Here is a 22,881-nt window from a genome sequence, read left to right on the forward strand (position 1 = left end):
TAATAATAATAATAATAATAATAATAATAAAAATTATATATATATATACACCAATCAGCCACAACATTAAAACCACCTGCCTAATATTGTGCCACCAAAATAGCATTCTGAGATGCTACTCTTCTCACCACAATTGTACAGAGCTGTTATCTGAGTTACTGTAGACTTTGTCAGCTTTTAACCAGTCTGGCCATTCTCTGTTGACCTCTCTCATCAACAAGGCATTTTTGACCACAGAACTGCCACTCACTGGATGTTTTTTGTTTTTGGCACCATTCGGAATAAAGTCTAGAGACTGTTGTGCATGAAAATCCCAGGAGATCAGCAGTTACAGAAATACTCAAACACAATGCCATGCTCCAAATCACTGAGATCAAATTTTTTCCCCATTCTAATGGTTGATGTGAACATTAACTGAAGCTCCTGAATGATTTTATTCACTGCATTGCTACCATACGATTGGCTGATTAGATAATCGCATGGATGATTGTTGGTGTCAGATGGGCTGGTTTGAGTATTTCTGTAACTGTTGATCTCCTGGGATTTTCACACACGGTAGTCTCTAGAATTTACTCCGAATGGTGTCAAAAACAAAAAACATCCGGTGTACGACAGTTCTGCAGACGGAAACGCCTTGATAATGAGAGAGGTCAACAGAGAATGGTTAGACTGGTTCGAATTGACAAAGTCTACGTTAACTCAGATAGCCGCTCTGTACAATGGTGGTGAGAAGAATATCATCTCAATATGCTGTTCTGGGATGTGGGTTGGCGCTGTTTTGGCGGCACGAGGGGGACACAATATTAGGCAGGTGGTTTTAATGGTGTGGCTGATGGGTGTATGTATACACACACACAAAATCAGTCACAATCTGAACAAATTGATTGAATTCATATTTCTCATGGTATTACAAACATTTGGATCTAAAGGCTGCTTAGAATTAGTTAATCAAATTTAAATTGTACCTATGTATGAATGCCTTTACAAAACTACAAACTGTACATTTTTGGTTCATATTTATTTATACATTTTTTATGGATGAGTTGGACAAGATAGTGGAGTCAACAAGTGACCAATGTTGACCAAAACAATCGCCCAGCCTAAATCAGCGGCCATTTTGTGATTATTATCATTTGATGAAAACATTGCCTGCTTGGCTGATTAACAGAAGAGTTACATCATCCTAATGCAATTTCCAAAATCTACCAACAGCCTTGTCGATAGATAATAAACCATCTTTTTCTTTCTTTTTTTCGTGAATTTTTGTGAGCAACTATTATTTAGAATGAAGGTTAATTTCATTTTAGCAATTTTATTTATGTCTCATTTACTGCCATTAAATTGTATTATACATCAGCATTATATCAACCATCGCAACCATGGTCTCTACAGTAGTAATCAGCATTGGCCATGTCACATGCCAAGTTGTACTTTTTGTACCTTTTATGTATATTTAACTTTACTGTAATATAACAACTTTTATACAAGACACACCATGAATCACTTGTTAAATTGTCTTGCTATAAATCCCCATTCTCATAAGCACCACACTCATCCACTAGGGGGTAGTGCCTCCACACACACACACACACACACACACACACACACACACACACACACACACACACACACAAAAAGAAAAAAAAAGAAGAAAAAAACACACAGTTACCAATAGTGCAGTCCGAAGAAATACAGCCTCTGAAGTGTTTACCAGGAGAGAACTACTTTGAGGTTTCAAGCATTGCAGTTATTCACAGCTATCATCTTATTCATAGCAAGTGAAGAGCTACTGCATTACTTACTTTATTGGCACTGCTGTAAAAGGCATTGCTCTCCAGCAGATGAGCCAGCCGATTCATCATCAAACTCCAGAACTGCTCATGCGTGGCTTTGAGTTTTTCACTCTTATCAGACAAGTGCTGAAGCTCTGGGCAGTCATTTGAGGACAGCAGCTCAGAAGCCTGCTGTAGTAACCTCTCCACCAGCACATCCCAGTCCTGAAAGAAAATAAGACACACAATTCAGAATGTTCCAATTATACATAACAGGATGTAAATAAGGATCTAAAGTTAAGCTTACATGAGCATGTCAAACTGAATTTTTGTTGAATTTTGATATCATCATACTGATTACTGTAATTTATCAAATAATGGAATGAGTGAGACAAACCAATCATAAAATCCATTACTAAACCATTGAATTTTGTTTTGTGGTTCTCCCACCAAAATGTCACTTACCTCCTGGAGGATGATGTAACTAAGGAACTGGCTTTTGTTAGTTAAAGGGATATTACATAAGACTTACAGGGTGGAAAGTTATATACTGGGGACATTAGAAAAAAAATAATAAATCAGTGGCATAACTACAGGCAGTGAAGGGTGGGCAGCCGCCCTGGGGCCCGGGGTGAAAGGGGGGCTAGAACAGCCGGATGAAAGGGAACAATTAAAACAGCCGTGGGCCTGATGGGCCTATTTTAATTGTGATCATCTAAATCCCTTTTGTGTTGGCAGCCAAAAGTTTATAAAAGTCTATCAATCTCTTACCTTGGCTTTCAATTCAAACTCTTTAAATTCTTTCAGTAAATCTTCATTTTCAGACAGTGATGAACCCAGCTGATTGTTTTCCAAGAACAAAGTAGTCTTTTCCTTAAACCATCCTGTTACCTGTTTAAGAGCACATATATATTGTAAGATAAAAAAGTGAAAATGCTCTTATTTTGAATTTTTTCTAATGTAAAACTTTTTTCATTAAAATTAATGGTGGTGGTTGAGGAGAGTCCCCTGTTCACTGTGTAAAGTGCTTTGAGAGTAGTGTCAGAAAAGCGTTATATAAAATGTAACATTCATTCATTCATTCATTACAATTTGATTGAAAAGTTGAACTGAATATTATTTGAATTTCAGGTTTTTTTTGCATTAGGTCCCTCTTTTGCTTTAACATTGTGTGACCCCTTGTCCACATGTATGAAAGTTGTATTTTGGCTTTGCTATACGCAACGCATAATTTAATTTAATTTAAACCGACTGATCTCAGTTCAGGAGACTCTGGGCTGTCAGTAAAGTGTTAAATTTCGACGTACGGCGTCATGTGACCAAACAACATGGCTTCGATCAGAGCGAAGTTTGTCTTTGGGAGAAACGGCAACAAAACAAAATACATCTGGTAAGAAACCTCATTAAGGTTTTACACTGAAACCTGTTTGAGTCAAATGTTTAGAATCTCTAGTTTCATTTGATATAATCTGAGCAATTTATCACGAAACAGCATGCTGTTAAACACAATGACCACGTCGGTGGACTATATGCCCTTTTATTTATTTATTTTTTAGATCCTATATTTACTGTGCATTATCACATTGAAAATCAATGGATGCATCCAAAAGCTGGAAAATGTTGCTTTCAGAGGCTTTATAAGGAGTTAGGATGAAAATAAGGTGCATTTCAAACTGTTCTGAGACCAATGCAGAGAGACAGCACACTGGAGGTTAAGTCATCCACTAAATAAGGAGCGAGGGAGCATCCTAAAGCTCTTTATGCAGCTAAGTGCATTCAATCCAGACTTCCTATTAAAAGTTTAAGGCTGCAGATGTTAGGACCACTCAAAATGTTTGGCAGACATGGGACAATCAGTACATAGATTCAGATTTTTCATGTAAAATTTTATTTGAACATTGTTGGCAGTGATCGGATGATGCATTGTATGCTTCAACCACAGATCTCAATAGAGAGCCCAGTGTTCTGTTTTGTACCATTAATTAATCTTGTGACTCAAGACATCGATTTATGATGATTCTCTCTTTCTCTCTCTCTCTCTCTCTCTCTCTCTCTATAAAAATTTAAAGAATTTTTCACTGCCAAAGTGACTTACTTCCTGTTCCTGTTGTACCCATTGGCAAATGTGGTGGATCATTTCCAGCTCATGCTGTTGTCGTCTCATGCAGAGGTCCACTTGCCTGCGTCTGTCCTGCAGAATCTCCATTAAACCCTCAACCTTTCCACAGCTGCTCCAGGCCCCATGAGGAGCTCTGCCATACTGCAGGGCCTGCTCAGACTGGAAGTCTTTTAAAAACTCCAGAAACTCACGACTTTTATTCAACACCAGCATTGACTTCTCCAACATCCCTGTGGAAAGATTATATTTGTGAACAGAATTTTTGGTGTCTGTGGTGTGTATACAGTGTTTATAAATGATAACAAAAGGGTCGATTCACACATCTTGAAAGACTGTGGGGAGGAGACCAAAACTTTATGATGTCAGGTGGACTTTCCGTGGTGCAATTATAAAAGTAGACTAGACACCCTTTTTGAAGCTCCATTTAATTTACCCTACATTCCTCACCTACATGGAACTGATGATGTAGGCTTCCCAAAGGCTCTAAATCAGCTATGTCTGCATGGCCTCTAGCACACTATGCCATAACACAATCTTATTTTTATTTATTTGTTTTGTTTTTGTTTTTTACCTGTCTACTACTGTCAGCCCCAACTGAAGCTCACATCTGATAGATATTTCAATTTGACCAGATCTTCCATATGAATAAATGACAGAATAATTTGCTGGCTCTGACTATAGCTAGTTTTTCTGATATTAAAGCACAAAAAACTAGAAAAAGGAGGTTTGTCAAAACAAATGTTGATGTTGCTTGTCAAAGCCTTGTCATTTTAAAATGGTCTTAAGAGCTTTGGATGGATGGATGGATGGATAAGGGAAAAAAATCTTACCTCTTCTAATAGTGCTGTGTCTCTGAAGCAGTTCATTCATGCAGTTTGCAGAGGTCAGCTCCTGGCCAACACTCTGAAAGTCCTCAGCTTCATCTATATTGATGGCAAACTGTAATTGAAAAAGTTTGTGGACAACTCAGTGACTCACAAGAGTGATGTACTCTTGCCAGAAAAGCATGCAATTGGGTTATTTGAGGTATGTACACTACCGGTCAAAAGTTTAGGGTCACTTACTTATTCTTTATTTTAATTATTATTATTATTATTATTATTATTCACATTTTAGAATAATAGTAAAGTCTTCTAAACTGTGTAATAACAGAAATGGAACTGGGAATTATATAAAAATCCAAAATAAATCATAACTGTGTTATATTTTAGCATCTTCAAAGTAGATTTGCCTAGAATTTGCAGAAATGTACTCTTGGCATTTTCTCAACCAACTTCTTGAGGTATCACCCTGGGATGCTTTTTAAACAGTATTGAAGGAGTTTCCATCTATGTTGGGCACTTATTGGTTGCTTTTCTTTATTATTCGGTCAAAGTCAAAAAACTTTTTTTTTTTTTTTAAATACAATTTTAGTTTTGTAATGAAATCAATTAATATGTTGGCACAATTATATTTGTGCCTACAAAACTCATTTGAAACATTTAAGAATATGGCTTCAGATCAAAAGGTTTTTAAGATCATGAGAAACATTTCAGACTAGTGACCCCAAACTTTTGAACAGCAGTGTACTGTATATGTGCCTGCCCATTAAAGAGCTAATATACCCCTTTATGTTCATCTGTTTAAACTCATTTCATTCTTTCAACATCTGCTCGGAAACACAGTGTGTACTCTACATAACCAACTGCTGGTGAATGACAATGCTTTAACTACATGCTACACAAATAATAGCTGCAACCTTCACTGGATGAATATGGCTGTTATATGCACATGATCAATTTGCACATCCATTGCTTTCTATATATTTGAATTTTTAGTCAAAACAGCGGAGATATCCTTGGTGATGAGTCATCTCCTTTAGTCTATAATTTCTAACTGAACCATGAATTACCAATGCAGATGTCAAAGCGACAAATTCGCCCCACAGATCGCACTATACAAACTTTTTAGTGGAAACTGTTGTTCAGGTTAACAAATACGGAACACATAAACAACATTGTATGCTCAATCAGTATCAAATAGCACAGCCTTTTCCGACTTTAACGCTGGAATTACACAGAACATCCACTGTATTTCTAAACAAAAACATTATTTTGTAAAGCACAGTGCAAAAGCTCTCAGAGCATGTTAAAAAACCTTCAGACACCCAGGCTTTTATTTTGATGATACACTTTCTTTTTCCTCCTTGAAAGTGTTTTTAGGAAGCCACTTGTTATAAAAATATGTTTTGTTTTGGGTGTATTTTGGAAAACTTCCTGAGATTTTCAACATTATACAATTTCACTACAGTCACAATTATGTACACAAGCTTCAAGTTTCTTGAGAACCCTTCACAGCAAGCTAGCACTGTCAGAGCAGTCCTCTTACACTCTCTACAGTTTTAAGATCCTGGTACATTTTTACAAATTACCCCTGGTGTAATAACTAAAATACATGTTTAGAAGACTACAGGCTGCATTACTGTCTCTCTTGTCTTTCTCTATTACCTCCAGAGCACACTCAAAGAAATGGCAAGCCAAAATCAGGAGAGATTTTCTCTTCTCCAGGTGGGTCACCAGAGTCTTCCAAGCCTTGCTGAGAGAGACAGCCATGGCCTCATATACCTGCTCCTCTGCCTTCTTCTCCTCGGCTGTTTTATCAGCCTCTTCCAGCAAAGCCCACACACCTCCTTCATTTTTCTGACAAATGAAAGACATTTTTCTTTAAAATGCAATGATTAAACATAACAGTGGTCTAACATATTACTTGTAAACAGCTCTTACCCTTTTTTTTTGTTTGTTTTTGTTTTTTACTATAAACAAGATAAAGTCTTGAATAAATTAGAGCTACCATACTGACTAGACACATCTGGTTTCCACATGCACATAGCTAAATGATGAAGCATTCTGTAACATGTGCAGTGCCATTTATGCTGTGGTAAAAAGTTTTTTTCTTGTTTGTTTTGATTAAAGAATTAACTCTCAGTCCTTGAACTATAGTTACTCAGTGGGCAGTTAGCGGCTTTGATGTTCACCAAAACACAGTTTGAAACTGTCTGACAAGCCATTTCACATTCAAATATAGCACAAAAATGCTTCTATAGCATGTAATAGTCTCTTTCAAATGTAAGGCCAGCTATTTGGATCTGGCATTATTAAAGTGCACATAATGTCTTATGAAACTTACATAGACTGTTTAACAACTGTTTTGAATTTCATTTAAAGACCATTACATCCTTGATTCTTCACTTGCAAATCTTTTTATAATTCAGTTTTGATAGTATTCAATGTGAATGAAATAATTTAATCAAGCAAAGTAGATTAATAACAATCACATTTCAAAAGCTCAGTTGAAAACTCAGAAGGACTTTGAAGTCTGACTGAGTGGTGGGTCTTAAATAGGCATGAAAGTTCAGGAGCTATAATGAGGCCTGCATTAACGTCAACAAAAAAACAACCATGGCAATATCATAAATCATCTCCCCATTGTTCTGGGACAGGAACACTAAACTTAAGCTAGTGCACTAAAAGATATAAAACTATACATATAATTTTACTTTATTATATTTATAATATACATTTATTTAATATATTAATTCAATATATATGGTGAGCATAAAACCTTTGATATACTGTTAGAAGCTCAGAGGTCCCCTATTAAAACAAGAAAACAAAAACATGAATTATTTGAACATCAAGCTTGGAAAAAACCATAAGAGACACAAAGAGCTGGATGAGAGCAACGTTATATAAAAAAAGAGGAAGACATGTTAGATTGTATCTAAATATGTTAGCTAACTAGTCCATTGAAAAAGTAACTTGGATTGCAGATTAATAATAATATAGGTGGGGGATAATGTACAGTTGACTATTGATTATACTGCTTATTACAGGGCTATTTACCCAATAAATAATTAAATGGACATGAGATAATGATTTGAGCTGAAATTATGTTATGTGAGAAGAATGATGTTTTATATTGAAAATTACCACCTGACTGCTCATTATCCTGCTTATTAAAAGACTACTTCACAAATAAATAAACTGACATGAAATATTGATTTGAGTTGAATTTTTTTAATAAGCTCTCTTTTATAGTTCACAGAGTGATACGAGAAAGATGACTCGCAATATCCAGATGAATGTTGTAATATCATAACATCCCTGGATGTGTGGTCATTATTCAGAAATATCAGACTGTTGCATGGCATGATTGACCATCAAAATCAAGCATTCTAGAGAGTAGTATAATAAAAGTGAACATTGTAATATTATTGCAGCGTGTTTGTCCTGTCGTTTCTATGTTGTAATGGACCATTTGTCTTAGCATAAACCTTAAATAATCTACAAGTAAAATAATTAATGTAATTTCATGTTTATATATCCATATACACCCAATGAGCACTTTATTAGGAACACATGTACACATACTTATTCATGCCATTATCTAATCAGCCAATCATGTGGCAGCAGTGCAATGCATAAAGTCATGCAGATACAGGTCAGAAGATTCAGTTAATGTTCACATCAACTGTCAGAATGTGCAAACAATTTAATCTCAGTGATTTCGACTGTGGCATGATTGTTGGTGCCTGACTGGATGGTTTGAGTATTTCTGTAACTGCTGATCTCCTGGGATTTTTATGCACAACAGTCTCTAGAGTTTACTCAGAATGATGCCAAAACACAAAAACCATCCAATGAGCAGCAGTACTATAGACGGGAATGTCTTGTTGATGAGAGAGGTCAACGGAGAATGGCCAGACTGGTTCGAGATGACAGAAAGGCTACAGTAACTCATATAAACACTCTGTACAAATGTAGTAAGCACAACAGCATCTCAGAATGCACAACACATCGAACCTTATAGGCGTTTTGGCTACAATAGCAGAAGACCATGTCGGGAACTTTATTAGGACCATAGTGTAGTATTTTGTAGCAATGTAAAAAGTAGGATAACATACTGTAAGCAAGTCATTATTGCAAAACCCCCATTTGATATTGGGGTCCTGGGGCTGGATTGATGAAACATTCTTAAGAATAAAATGACGTGACGCCATGTGAGGTTTGGATGTGTGAATGGCGAGCTCTGTGCACTTTGTTATGTCATATGTTATGTTATTTCTTTTTTATGTCATAAACCGGGGAGATTCGATAGACCCTGATCCTTAACTGTTCTAGGAAGACAATATGTCAAAGAATTCAAAATCCTCGGGCTCTGGAGACATTAAAAGACACTTATGTGCTCAAGCTGATGCCCCCGAGCAGGCCGCAAGCCCAGGAGCCGATTTGGCTGGAGAAGTGATGGAAACTTGGCAAGAATTGTTGAACATGTCGGCAATGCTGACAAAGGTCATTGCTGACTTGGAGGATCTTGCTGTAATACATCGATTGATCACTGCCATGGAGACGATATTCACTGAGGTGGTTACAAGAGTGGGGGATGTTGAGGAACAGATAGATTATATGGAGTCATCGGAGGGGGAATTAGCTGCTAATCTGCTAGTGACCAAGGTGGATTTGGAGCACGTCTGGGAGAAGTTGGAGGTTATGGAATACATCCATATTGCTGGAAGTCCTGAGGCCAAAGAAAGCCAGAATATGGTGAAATTCCTGGATGGGCTCTTTCCGAGACTGCTTGACATAACAGGCCATAAGCTGGAAATCAACTGAGCTCACAGGGTTCCGGCTCGGTGATCCGCTGAGGGAGACAGGCCCCGATCCTGGCCAAATTTCAGAGATCATCTGATAAAGATCTCGTGTTATGCAAGGCGAGGAGTAAAGGAAGGCTTTCTTGGAAGAACCACAGCATTTTCTTGTTCCCAGACTTGGTGAATTTGACAAGAGAGAAATGTGATCGATTCAAGGAATGCAAGAAACTCTTACATCAATGGAAGTTCGCTTTTGCACTGATGTTCCTGGCCAAATTGAGAATAGATGCTAAGGATGGCTGTAAAATATTTACATGTCCCCAGCAAGCGATGTCCTTCATAAAGTCAATGGACTGAATAAGTTATTTTGTGGTACTCACATTGCAGCCAAGTGGACCGACTCACTGAACATTCACTTGACCGTCCGAGTAAACTTAGCGCCTTTTTTATTTCTTTTTGTGCTGGTTCCGCCTAGCGGCTGGAGTTTTTTTTGTGTAGTAACATTCCTTCGGGACAGTGTTGTGGATGAATCTGCATGTTCTTTGTGCTTATGCCTCCTATTGGTTGGAGTTTGTTCCCTATCTGTCACTCACTCGATGTTGTGTTGAGTTAGTGACACTAGGGGTCACTCTTGGGAGCCCCAAACACCTCTGCTTTTTTTTAAAAAGGCCAATGAGAATTGGCGAGTGGAATTTGCATGCCACTCTCCCGGACATACGGGTATAAAAGGAGTTGGTATGCAACCACTTATTCAGATTTTCTCTTCGGAGCCGAGCGGTTGTATTCAGTGCACTGAATTCAATTCCCTCCAAAGACGCACCTCAAATCTGCTTGATTTACAGCGCATTTCAGCGGCTTCTCCCCCTCTGCACCTGTGGAGTGCAGAGAACGCCCCTGGGCACTTCGGCAGAGCGAAAATAAGAGAGTATATTCTAAAAGAGTATATTTTCATTCACAAAAAGAGCGGCACACACAGAACGCCTTTCCGTTTGTGTGTTATTCCTGGTTGCGGTCGTTATCTCTTCGCTTCTGACGGCCTCGCTGTCTTACATGTCTGGACACTGCCCATGCGGAGACATCGTTCGTGGATGAGTCATGTCCTCATTGCGAGAACATGACCATGGCAATGTTGCGACGAAAGCAAGCCACCCCAGCGGCTCCCCGCACCGGTCCTTCTACCTACGGGTTTGAGGCTGCGTCAGTTAGCACTGGGGCGATTTGGGGACATCCATGGGACCACCTCCGCCGGGTATCCCCCCACGGACCTCCCATTCCCCAGCACGCTCGCTTTCCCCGATCGGGCTCTTGCACGAGACCGCCGGCTCGTCTCAGCGCGAGTTCGACTTCTCTTTTGGAGCTCCAGAAGATGATGAGTTATCAAGCGCAGCATCGGAGAGCGGGCTCGTCCAGTCTGATGCAGAGGCTTCGGCTGGGCTTCCTCCTTCGGGAATGGTCGCCCTGTCTCACACCGACTGGAAATGACGGACATACTTTCCCAGGTGGCTGCGAGTGTCGGGCTAGAGTGGAACCCTCGCAGCTCAACGATCGGTTCCTGGGCTCGGGGCACCGCCCACGGCCATGCCCCGCCCCGTTCCTTTCTTCCCGGAAGTGCATGAGGAGCTGACAAGATCGTGGGAGGCACCTTTTACTGCCCAGTCCCGGTCTTTCAGCTCCCCCGCTCTCACTACCCTGGATGGTGGAGCGGCCAGTGGGTATTCGGTGATCCCCCATGTGGATAAGGCATTCACGGTGCACTTGTGTCCGCAGAGTGCCGCCACCTAGCGTGGGCTCCCGAAGCTCCCGTCCAGGGCCTACAGGTTTACGTCGTCCCTGACGACTGTGGCCTGTGGTGCCGCTGGACAAGCCACCTCCACCCTGCAAGCTATGGCTCTCCTGCAAGTACACCAAGCCAAGGTGCTAAAAGAACTGCACTAGGATAGTTCTGACCAGGGATTGATGCAGGAACTGCGCTCGCCGACCGACCTCGCTCTCCGGGTGATGAAGGTCATGGCGCGGTCTCTCGGGCAGGCGATGTTCACCCTGGTGGTCCAGGAGCACCACCTTTGGCTCAACTTGGTCGAGATGGGAGAGGCGGACAAGGCACAGTTCCTTGATGCCCCCATTTCCCAGGTTGGCCTGTTTGGCGATGCCGTCGAGGACTTTGCCCAGCAGTTCTCGGCGGTGAAGAAGCAGACGGAGGCCTTAAACATATCCTGCCCCGGTGCGGCTTAAGACCCCGGACCCTGTCTGCTCGTCATCAAGGGCGTCCTCCTGCAGCAACAACACCGGCTCCACCGCAGCCCGCCCCAGTGGCCCAGCTCTGGCGTAGAGCCCTCCGCAGGAAGCAGATGCTACCCGTCTGGTGGCCGGCCGCTAAGAACCCGAGGCTGGCTTCAAAGCCCCCCCGAGACGGGCGACCCAGGGGTGAGGAGACCCACTTCTCTGGGGCTGGTGGAGAATCTTTTGTCATCCCCTGGTGGAGGGCCTGGAAGAGAATCTTTTGTCGCCGCATGCCCAGGAGGCTGCGGCACCCAAAAGCCTGACAAAAGAATGGTTCCCTCGTCTCCTGGGTCACATGTCCGGTGTGCACAGCCATCGTCACGACCACCATCCACCATCCCATTTTGGCAGGTATGGCGCTCCAGCGGCGGACCCCGTGTGCCCAGCTGTGGCACAAACACGCCCCATACGGGATTGGTTCCAGTGGACTACGGGGATGAGATTCCTCCTCCCCCCACCCTGGCCAATCTTATGGTGGGTGGCAGGAGCCAGGTAAGTGCTTCGATGTCCCTGGACTCAGCATGGCCACGGGGCTCGAGTCCCCTCGACGTGGCACCTCGAGCTCCGCCTCGGCACGAGGACCCACCCACCGATACGTCCAACGTGATTATTCCCTTGGTCCCCCTTGTCCAGAGTTTGGGCGCACTGCTCACGCTTTCCAATCCGTCGCAATGGCTGACCCGGACCATCTGACTCAGCTATGCAATTCAGTTTACCAGGCGCCCACCCAGGTTCAGCGGCGTACACTTCATCTCAGTGAAGGGCGAGAATGCCGCTACCTTGCGTGTGGAGATCGCTACACTTCTGCGCAAGGGCACGATAGAGCCTATCCCTCCAGCCGAGATGAAGAAAGGGTTCTACAGCCCTTACTTCATCGTACCAAAGAAAGGCGGTGGGTTGCGACCAATCCTGGACCTGCGAGTACTGAACCGGGCTTTGCACAGACTCCCGCCCAAGATGCTGACGCAAAAATGTACTCTAACGAGCGTCCGGCATCAAGATTGGTTCGCGGCTTAGACCTGAAGGATGCAGGTCTAACGCAGATTCTGCCACGTCTTGGTCTTACCTCGACACATACTCTTCCTATGGTTTGCCTTTGAAGGCAAGGCATACCAGTACAAGGTCCTCCCCTTCGGCCTGTCCTTGTCCCCTCGTATCTTCACGAAGGTCGCAGAGGCAGCCCTTGCCCCGCTAAGGGAAGTGGGCGTCCGCATCCTCAACTATCTCGACGACTGGCTAATCCTATCTCACTCTCGAGAGTTGCTGTGCACACACAGGGACCTCGTACTCCAGCACCTCAGCCGACTGGGGCTTCAGGTCAACTGGGAAAATAGCAAGCTCTCCCTCTCATGAATGAGAGCGCGCAGTCAATGCTGAACTGTCTGAAGGCGTTCAGACAGAGGACAGAAGTTCCACTGAAACTTTTTCAGAGGCTCCTGGGGCATATGGCATCCTCAGCAGCGGCCACACCGCTCGGGTTGATGCATATGAGACCACTTCAGCACTGGCTTCAGACTCGAGTCCTGAGATGGGCATGGTACCGCGGGACACATCGCATGACCATCACGCCAATCTGTCGCTGCCTCTTCAGCCCTTGGACTGACCTTGCATTTCTACGGGCAGGGGTTCCCCTACAGCAGGTCTTCAGGCACGTCATGGTTACAACAGACGCCTCCAAGACGGGCTAGGGCGCCGGATGCAATGGGCACACAGCCGCCGATTCCTGGACTGGCCTGTGGCTGTGTTAGCAAATCAACTGCCTAGAGTTGTTGGCAGTGCTGCTCGCCCTGCGGAGGTTCCGGCCATTGATCCAGGGCAAGCACATGTTGGTCCGGATGGACAACACAGTGATGGTAGCATACATCAACTGTCACTGAGGTCTACACTCCCGTTGCATGTCACAACTCGCCAGCCGTCTCCTCCTCTGGAGTCAGCAGCGCCTCAAGTCGCTACGAGCCACTCACATCCCGGGCGACCTCAACACTGCAGCGGACGCACTGTCACATCAGGTTACCCTCAGGGGAGAGTGCAGACTCCACCCTCAGGTGGTCCAGCTGATTTGGAGTCGATTCAGTCGAGCACAGGTAGACATGTATGCTTCCCGGGAATCCTACCACTGCCCGCTTTGATACACCCTGACCGAGGCACCCCTCGGTATAGATGCGCTGGCACACAATTGGCCCCCTGGACTACGCAAACATGCGTTTCCCCCAGTGAGCCTACTTGCACAGACCCTGTGCAAGGTCAGGGAGGACGAGGAGTAGGTCATCCTAGCAGCAACTACTGGCCCACCCAGACGTGGTTCTCAGATCTCACGCTCCTCACGACAGCCCCCCCCCGATGAAGGAAGGACCTTCTTTCTCAGGGATGGGGCACCATCTGGCACCCGCAACCAGACCTCTGGAATCTCCACGTCTGGCCCCTGGACGGGACGCAAAAGACCCGTGGTGGTAGACACGATCACTCTGGCTAGGGCTCCCTCAACGAGGCGCCTGTATGCCTTGAAGTGGCGTCTATTTGCTAAGTGGTGTTCTTCCTGACGCGAAGACCCCCAGACATGTGCAGTCAGATCGGTGCTTTCCTTCCTGCAGGAGAGGCTGGAGGGGCGGATGTCCCCCTCCACCTTGAAGGTATATGTAGCCGCTATTTCGGCTCATCACAATGCAGTAGATGGTAAGTACTTGGGGAAGCACGACTTGATCATCAGGTTCCTGAGAGATGCTAGGAATCCCTCCAGACCACGCCTCATCCCCTCATGGTACCTCTCTGTAGTCCTTCGGTGTCTACAGGGAGCTCCCTTTGAGCCCTTGGAGTCAGCTGAGCTTAAGGCACTATCATGCACGGGGTTAATGCGCACATTTTTCTTTTTTCTGTTTGTTTGGTTCGGGGGGAAGTTTGGGGTTTGATTGTTGCCCTAATGTTGGAATGTTTATAATTTTATTTCTGACACACAATCTATCTTTTCTAATATGTCAAATGTTAATATGAGTGGATTGTCTCTCTCCACGTGGAATGTGAATGTGTTGGGGCACCACATAAAAAGAAAGAAGGTTATTTCTCTTCTTAAACGTATGAAATATGATATAGTGTTTCTTCAAGAAATGCATCTTTCCCCGCAGGAAGCTGAAAAATTTGGGAAGATATGGGGTGGACATGTTTTCTTTAGTGCTGGCTCAAGTAAGAGCAGGGGAGTCATTACACTAATAAGTAAGTGTGATGCTCTTGTTCTACCCGCTCCGTACGGGACTCGAATCGACGTCTCCGGCATGGGAGGCGGGTGTGCTAACAAAGAGGCTAAAGGCTACAGCCTCTACCATCAGTCGCTAGTGCACCTCTTAAGGTCAGGAGAGTGAGGTTTATATACATTGCACAGCTATCTATCAGCTGGCTACTGTTACATAAGCATATACAATTCAAATGTCTCAAACAGATTAAAGATAATTTAGGAAGAGTCATTATTGTTTTAGCAGAAATTCAGGGGCAAAGTTTTAATTTGGCTAATATTTATGCACCTAATGCTGATGATCAGGGCTTTTTTATAGATCTTAAAGGGATGTTGCAAGCTGATGGCATCCCTCATGATATAATATTGGGAGGAGACTTTAATCTATTGATGGACTCAGTCCTTGATCATAGTGAAGCAAATGTGTGTAAGCCCCCTAGAGCAACACTGACGCTTCACAGGATGTGTAAAAATCTTGGTTTTACAGATATTTGGAGACTTTTGAACCCAACTGGTGGGAACTATACATTTTTTTCATCAGCCCATAAGATTTATTCTAGAATATATATATATATATATATATTTTTTTTAATATCTAAGTCCCTCATTTCATCTGTTGTTGAATGCTCAATTGGAAACATCTTAGTCTCAGGTCACGCCCTGGTGAGTTTAGAGGTGTTGCCACATACAGAGAAAAATAAATCATATAGTTGGCGCTTTAATGTATCCCTTTAGCAAAATCCTGAATTCCAACAAATGTTAAAGGCTGAAATCAGTGTTTATATGGAGACCAACTGGTCCTCAGTATCCTCTGTGGGTGTGGCTTGGGAGGCACTTAAGGTGGTTCTTAGGGTGGTTCTTAGGGGAAGGATCATACAGTATGCCTCATTCACCAAAAAATCCAAAGCACAAGAACTCGTGGAGTTGGAAGGGAATATTAAAAGTCCAGAGGCAGAGCTGGAGCGCCGAATGTCATCTGATGGCCTCAGAGAATTGACCCGATTGAAATATAGATATAATACTATTTTGTTGCGGAAGGTGGAGTTTTGGCTATTCAGGGCAAGACAGTCATACTTTGAGTGGGGGACAAAGCAGGGAAGCTTTTGGCTAGATATATAAAGCAGAGAGAGTCTTTTTCTACCACTCCTTCAGTGAAATCTGCTGGTGGTGAAATATTTACCTCAGCCATTGATATTAATAATGCTTTTAAAGAATTCTATCTTGATCTCTATAGTTCCACATCTTCGTCTACTGATGCAGATATAAAAAATTTTGTGGAACCATTATAACTCCCTAAATTGATGACTGAGATAAACTTGGAGGAGCTTGATGAGGTAACTAAGGCCTTGCCTACAGGTAAGGCTCCAGGGCCAGATGGCTTTGCCGCTGAATTTTTTAGATCTTATGCTACAGAACTGGTTCCACGTTTGTTAGAATTTTATACGGAATCATTAAAGAATGGAAAGCCTCCGCCAACCATGACACACGCCCGGATCAGTCTGATTCTTAAAAAGGACAAAGATCCAAGCAAGTGTTAGAGTCACTGTCCAATTTCTCGGATCCAGCTAGATGTAAAAATATTGTCAAACTAACCAATTAAGTTATGACATCTCTTATACATATAGATCAGGTGGGGTTTATTCAGGGCTGCAGCTCTTCTGATAACATTAGGCATTTCATCAATAGCATGTGGTCAGTGGCGAATGATCAGACTCTGATCTCACTGCCTCACTGCCATCTCACTTGACGCCGAAAAGGCATTTGATATGGTAGAATGGGATTATCTTTTTAAGATTTTGGAAATATACAGGTTCGGGAATACTTTTATTGGATGGATTAAGTTACTTTATAGACACCTGGTAACAGCGGTACAAACAAATGGATTAATTTCAGATTATTTTATTTGGATAGGGGCACCTGGCAGGGTTGCCCTCTTTCCACATTATTGTTCTGTCTTGCCCTGGAACCATTAGCAGCCGCGATAAGAAAAGAAGATGATTTTCCAGGGGTGGTGGCAGAAGGTATGGCGTATAAGCTTTTGCTTTACGTTGATTATATTTTATTATTTGTCTCTGACCCCACTAGATCTATGCCTTGCCTCCACAGAATTATTAATTCCTTTTCTAATTTCTCAGGATACAGAGTCAGTTGGTCTAAATTCAAAGCTTTGGCTCTGACAGCATACTGCCCAGTAACGGCTTTTCAGCCGGGCACCTTCCAGTGGCCCAAACAGGGCATTAAGTATTTGGGCATTTTATTCCCAGCAAATCTGTGTGATTTAGTTATAGTTAATTTTGACCCCTTAATAAAAAGGTTTTCGAGCGATGTGGGCAGGTGGGCTTTATTACATTTAACTATGATTGGGAAGGTTAATGTTATTAGAATGAACTGTATTCCAAAATTCAACTACCTGCTACTTTCTCTCCCTGTAGATGACCCCCTCTCTTATTTCAAGCAATTTGATAGCATAGAGAGGTCCTTCATTTGGAATGGTAAGTGTCCCAGATTACATTTCAATAAATTACATAGGCCGATTGGCAAAGGTGGACTAGGCCTACCCAAGATTTTGTTTTATTATTGTGCATTCGGTCTCAGACATTTGGCTCATTGGTCACTTCCACCTGAGAGAGCCCCTCCCTGGTTTTGTATTGAACAGGCAGTTCTTGCCCCTATTTCGCCATTGCAAAGTCTTTCTATTAAACTAACCGGGAAGTTAAGTTACACCCTGTTATCACCCTGTTATTATTTTTTAATAATAATAAAAAAAGAAAAAAAAAAAAAAGAAAAAAGGAATAAAATTATTCTAAAATATTTTCTTATTTTCTAAATTAAGAAAAATTTCACTCATGAAAATTATTCTTACGAAAGAGGATTTTTGTGAATCCGCCCCCTAATCCTCCTTTTGGGGTTTATTTTGTGATTATCTCCACCGTGCGCACTTCGGTCTGTCTTGTCTCATGTCAGGAGCATGGTGTCTGGATCCCGACTTCTTGTCTGAGATCGGCTGGTCTAGTTTGTCATCTGGTTTATTCCCCATCCCTATCTGGTCCAGTTGGTCCTGTCTCCAGTTTTCCCTACCCAGCCTGGATTATTTACTTTGTGTTTTTCCCCTTCGGGGTAGTTTATGTTTATTGTTTTTTCCCCCCTTGTGGGAGTTTGTGTTTGTTTTTTGTATTAAATAAATACCTTTATTTTTACTATGTGCTTGGGTCCTGAGCCTCATTCCCTACACCCTGACAAAAAAATACCTTACACCCATCAAGGGTATGGTTTGAGATGAAAGAATCCCTTTTGTATCGATTACCTTAAGTTTGGTTAGAAGCTGTTCATGTTCCTCAAGAAGCTGTTTGGTCTCATCCTGGTTGTTTCCGATTTCTAGGAGGTTGGGTTGTGCTTCAGTTAGTTGTAGCTTCACCAGTTCCCCACACTTCAGTAAAACACGCACAAACCAAGAACTTGTTAGTGTTCAGGGATGGTCTGGTTGGAACGCTGTACCTGCTATGCATGCATCTCTTACATCCACATTGTCAAGTGCATTACACAGACTGTAAACAACACTAGAGGGGAGGTCCTCTCTAAAAGTCCTCTAATAGCCCCTGGCCAGAGCACTTTGATTTCAATGCAAATACCTTTAATGACTTCCATCCTTACTGCAAATTGTGGCATGCAAGTTGCGTTGAGGACAGCCATTCTGAGACCGAATTAAATGTTAGGAGCTGCTGCAGCTGTCACAGGCTGTCTAGTTTGTTAAACAAATGGATCAAATACAGTTAAAGGTATGTGGACTGATGGCTATTTAATTTTTCTCTCTGTATATTTTAAGACTGCTCGCATCGTTTATTATGCAGGCATGTGGTGGCTTGTAATACCAACATGCCATCATCTGCTTTGCCTATGGAGAAACAGCCATTTTAAAGGAAAAGTTCACCCTCAAGTTGTCCCAAACCCGTTTGTTGAGACATTATGAAGAATGTACACACTCTTTTCCATGCAATGACAGAGTCATTTGTAACCATGGCTGTCACAATACTACTATACTATACTACTATAAAAGTAGTCCACATGACAACTTCTGTTTTCTGAAGCCATACGATAGCTTTGTGTGAGGCACAAATTGAAATATCTGATGTTATTCAGTGTTAATCTTCCCCTCCACTGCAGCTCTAATATGTTATTCTCCATGCCACATATGACCTCACGCAAGAACCAATGACGGCTGGCATTAATAACGTAGTTTTTACGACATTAAAATTGATTTTCAGCAAATAACAACTTCAATTTTGGTCTTTCCTTCTAACAAAGCCAGCTTATGGCTTCAGAAGACTCAGAATATATTTAATGAGTTATATGGTAAAGAATGAGTACATCTTTCAAAATTCTCCTTTTGTGTTCCAAGGAAAAAAAATAACAAACTGGTTTGTAAAGACATGAGGGTGAGTAATTGACAGAATTAAAATTTTTGGGTGAACTGTTACTTTAAACAACCACAGCAACACTGCAGTCGTCTTGTAACAAGCACACATTAACAAAACTGTCTAAAAACTAGACAGGGGAGCAACTAACTCCAAACACTCATCATGAATAATTCAGATCAACAGTAGTTTGGACCATTACAAAGCTCCGTGTTTTTCTCACAGCTGTTTTTGCTTCCCCATTAAGTCACTACGTCAGGCATTATGGAAAATTCACACTCAATGGAATTTTCTAATGGAAAAACAAAAAGGTTTTATTAACAGCCCAAGCCAAGAGTCTGTTGAACAAGCAGAGTGGTGTGCTTGTGACATCAATGATGAGAACAGTGTCTGAAGCCATGCTCTGTGATGTCACTATAATATGCAGACAAAAAAGTATTATTTAACAAAGAGCCATTTCAAGATATGTTGATGGGATACTTCAATATGCAGTAGGTCAAACTCAAACGCCACACAACACAAAAGGAGAACACAAAAGGGGATGTTAGGCAGACTGACAGCTTCAGTCACCATTCAATTTCATTAAATGAAAAAAAGAGATGCAATGAAAGCAAATGGTGACTGAGGCTGTCAGTCCCTAACATTGTGCAGAACATCATCTTTTGTGTTCTACAGAGGAAATTCACATGGTTTGAGATGACATGAGGGTGAGGAAATTATTTTTATTTTTGGGTGAACTACCCTTTAACTGCACAATGATGTAACTCAATCACTTAAAAAATGTTCACTTAAAAGTTTGAAAATAATGTACAAACAAGTCTGAGACCAGTATTTTACTCTAAATTGTATTGTCATTTAATTTTTGGATTATGAACACACATCAAAAATATCTATATTTAGGATTCTGCAATATTTTTATAGGTAACTAATCAAGTAAGCAAATTTTTGACATTGACCATGTTTATTCCTTTGTGCAAAAGGTCATATTTCTTTGCTTTTAATAAAGCACATGCTCTTTGGAACATTCTCAAATCACACTAGATGTCCTGGATCAATACGTTTTCCAAAAACCTGTGGAGTTTATGCCAGCTTGAGTCAATGCTGTCATTGAAAGCAAAAGGGCAAACTAGCAAATACTAGAAAAATTCTAAAAAAATATGTACAATTTCTGTTCAACTTTTTACTAACAATTGTCATGCTAATAATTTTTAATGTCAAAATCTGCGCTAAATTAAGCATTTTCACTAGTGGTCTCAGACATTTCTTACCCCAGTGTAGCCTATAATAAAACAAAGAATTAGAATTGTATACTACATTGCCAGTAACTTATTTTAAGACATACCAAGATAATAAGATACACACAACAGGTAGACTTTGTATACACAGCCCAGCAAGGTAGAACAGTACAAACACAAGTACCTTGAGCACTGCTACAACAATCTGAGAGTTGCCAGCCTGTATGGCCACAGTGCTGATTGTTGTTGTGGAAGTATGACCTCCAGCATCACCTTCACTGGACATTGTCCTCCACGTCCAGGCGTCCAATAATCAGAAAAGCCAAAACAAAGCTCGGGATGGGTTCTTGCTGATATCCAGATCTTTCCCTCTCAGCTCAATCCAGAACTCCACAACTGTCCCAGCAAGCAGCTAAACCTAAATACAGTCAAGTGTCTAGAGTTTTTAAAATGACTGTGTCCACCAGTCCTGCAGGTAAACTCCTTGCAATCCCTCAAGAAAGGTCTTTGAGCATTACTGGGCTTTTGTAGGCTCCACACGGGCTGCTAGATTGAATTAACAGTATGGTACAAACACAGCCGTCTATGTTGACAGGGCAGAGTGGGGCATGTTAAAAATAGAAATATCCACTAGGTTTATCACACTGTGCCAAGAGCCATTTGACACTTTGGTCTATCCATGCTCTCATCCCACCCCTTGCTCATGTCTGTTCTATCCTAACTTTTGCTTTTCATCACAATATAGAAAATCGGAAACAATCACATATTTTCTTTGGAACACAAAGAGAGATCATCAGAGGTCACCATTTATTTTCACTGCATTTTTATTTCTTCTATAAAATAAAATTGTATTGTGACAGAGGCTAACATTCTGCCTAACATAATCTTTTGTGTTCCATAAAAGAAATTCACACATGTTTAGAACAACATGAAGGTGAGTAAATACAATGACAGAACATAGTTACCACAGGCATCAGAAGACTTGGCATATACCATGCATGTCATATGGACTACTTTTATGGTGCTTTTTTTAATTTTCGAGCTTGCCAACCTGTAGTCATTGTGAACGGTTGTTTCATAAATAAAAAATATTCTATGCAAAAATTCTTCAAAATTCTTCTTTTGTTTTTCACAGGAAAAATAACAGCATATGGGTTAAGTAAATAGAGTACATGAGGGTGAGTAATTTATCACAGAATTTTTCATTTTTTTGGGTGAACTATTCCTGTAATTTTAGAGCTTTGCCACTATATTTTGACATCAGCATAATAAAATCAGGCATTCTCAGTATCTCCTCCAAGATATGTTTCCATGTGGTATGCTTGTGTTTAAATTGACTATGGAAGAGCCACATTCTCTCAGACTGCTTGTTCCAAACCACAGACCGCCAAGAAAGCCACATTTTGTTCCTTCCAATTAAATGTAATGGCTACTAAATTATTCAAATAACTGCTTGTAGAAATCCCTTATAATTCTTTTCAAATATATGGTACCAGTTTATTTTGTTAGATGATTTCATTTGTAACTATAAATAATTACAACGTTTAATTAGAACCTGTTCCACAAAATAAGTAAGGGATACTGTCCACTTCACATTGATGTCATGATCACCCTGTCAATTTTTTTTTCTTTTTTTTTTTCAAAATTAAGTTAAATACTGAGTAACACAAATGACCAACACATACTTAAGTTATACGACTCTCTGAAATTTTATGATGTGATAATGACTGAATGACAGTATACTATCCCACTTACAGAAGCTACTTACCAAATAAATTAATAAGAAATATTGATATGATAAACATGGATATGAAATATTGATTTATTTCAGAATTTAAATATAGAATTATTTTTTTATGTGAGAAGGAGACTGTGGATGATACATGAGACAAGCAACTAGCACAGCTCTGTAGGACATCAGTTGCCTGAGACAACAGTCTATTACAAAGTGTAATACAATACGATTTCACAGAGCCATGTAACATGTAACTGTTTGTTTATTTGTATTACTCAGTACCTATTCATGCAAACAGCATTTTTTAATCTGGTGAGTGTAAGTGTGTACTGTTGATCTGATTCCCTTGTCAAAGCACAATGGCTGGAAAAGCCCAGAGAGAGGCTTGTTCTCCCCACCCTTAAAGGTATAGTTCACCCAAAAATGAAAATTCTCTTATTATTTACTCACCTCCATGTTGTTTCACACACAAAAGG

At 41.4% G+C, this 22,881-nt stretch overlaps 1 protein-coding gene across 2 annotated transcripts in view; it reads right to left on the reverse strand.

Annotated features, from left to right (window-relative positions):
- ccdc141 (coiled-coil domain containing 141) overlaps positions 1-21,201 on the reverse strand; it is a 48,288-nt gene extending 27,087 nt beyond the window's left edge. For both annotated transcript variants that reach the window (XM_051709106.1, XM_051709105.1), the window contains exons 1-7: positions 20,855-21,201; positions 18,328-18,450; positions 6,378-6,569; positions 4,722-4,830; positions 3,868-4,121; positions 2,544-2,663; positions 1,803-1,997 (exon numbers count right to left, since the gene is read on the reverse strand). In XM_051709106.1, coding sequence (XP_051565066.1) covers positions 1,803-1,997; positions 2,544-2,663; positions 3,868-4,121; positions 4,722-4,830; positions 6,378-6,569; positions 18,328-18,450; positions 20,855-20,956 — 1,095 coding nt within the window. In that variant the 5' untranslated portion in view covers positions 20,957-21,201. The remainder of the gene's footprint in view (positions 1-1,802; positions 1,998-2,543; positions 2,664-3,867; positions 4,122-4,721; positions 4,831-6,377; positions 6,570-18,327; positions 18,451-20,854) is intronic.
- Positions 21,202-22,881: the final 1,680 nt, after the last annotated feature.

The sequence above is a fragment of the Myxocyprinus asiaticus genome, chromosome 10, assembly GCF_019703515.2.
Source record: "Myxocyprinus asiaticus isolate MX2 ecotype Aquarium Trade chromosome 10, UBuf_Myxa_2, whole genome shotgun sequence".
Taxonomy (NCBI): Eukaryota; Metazoa; Chordata; class Actinopteri; order Cypriniformes; family Catostomidae; genus Myxocyprinus; species Myxocyprinus asiaticus.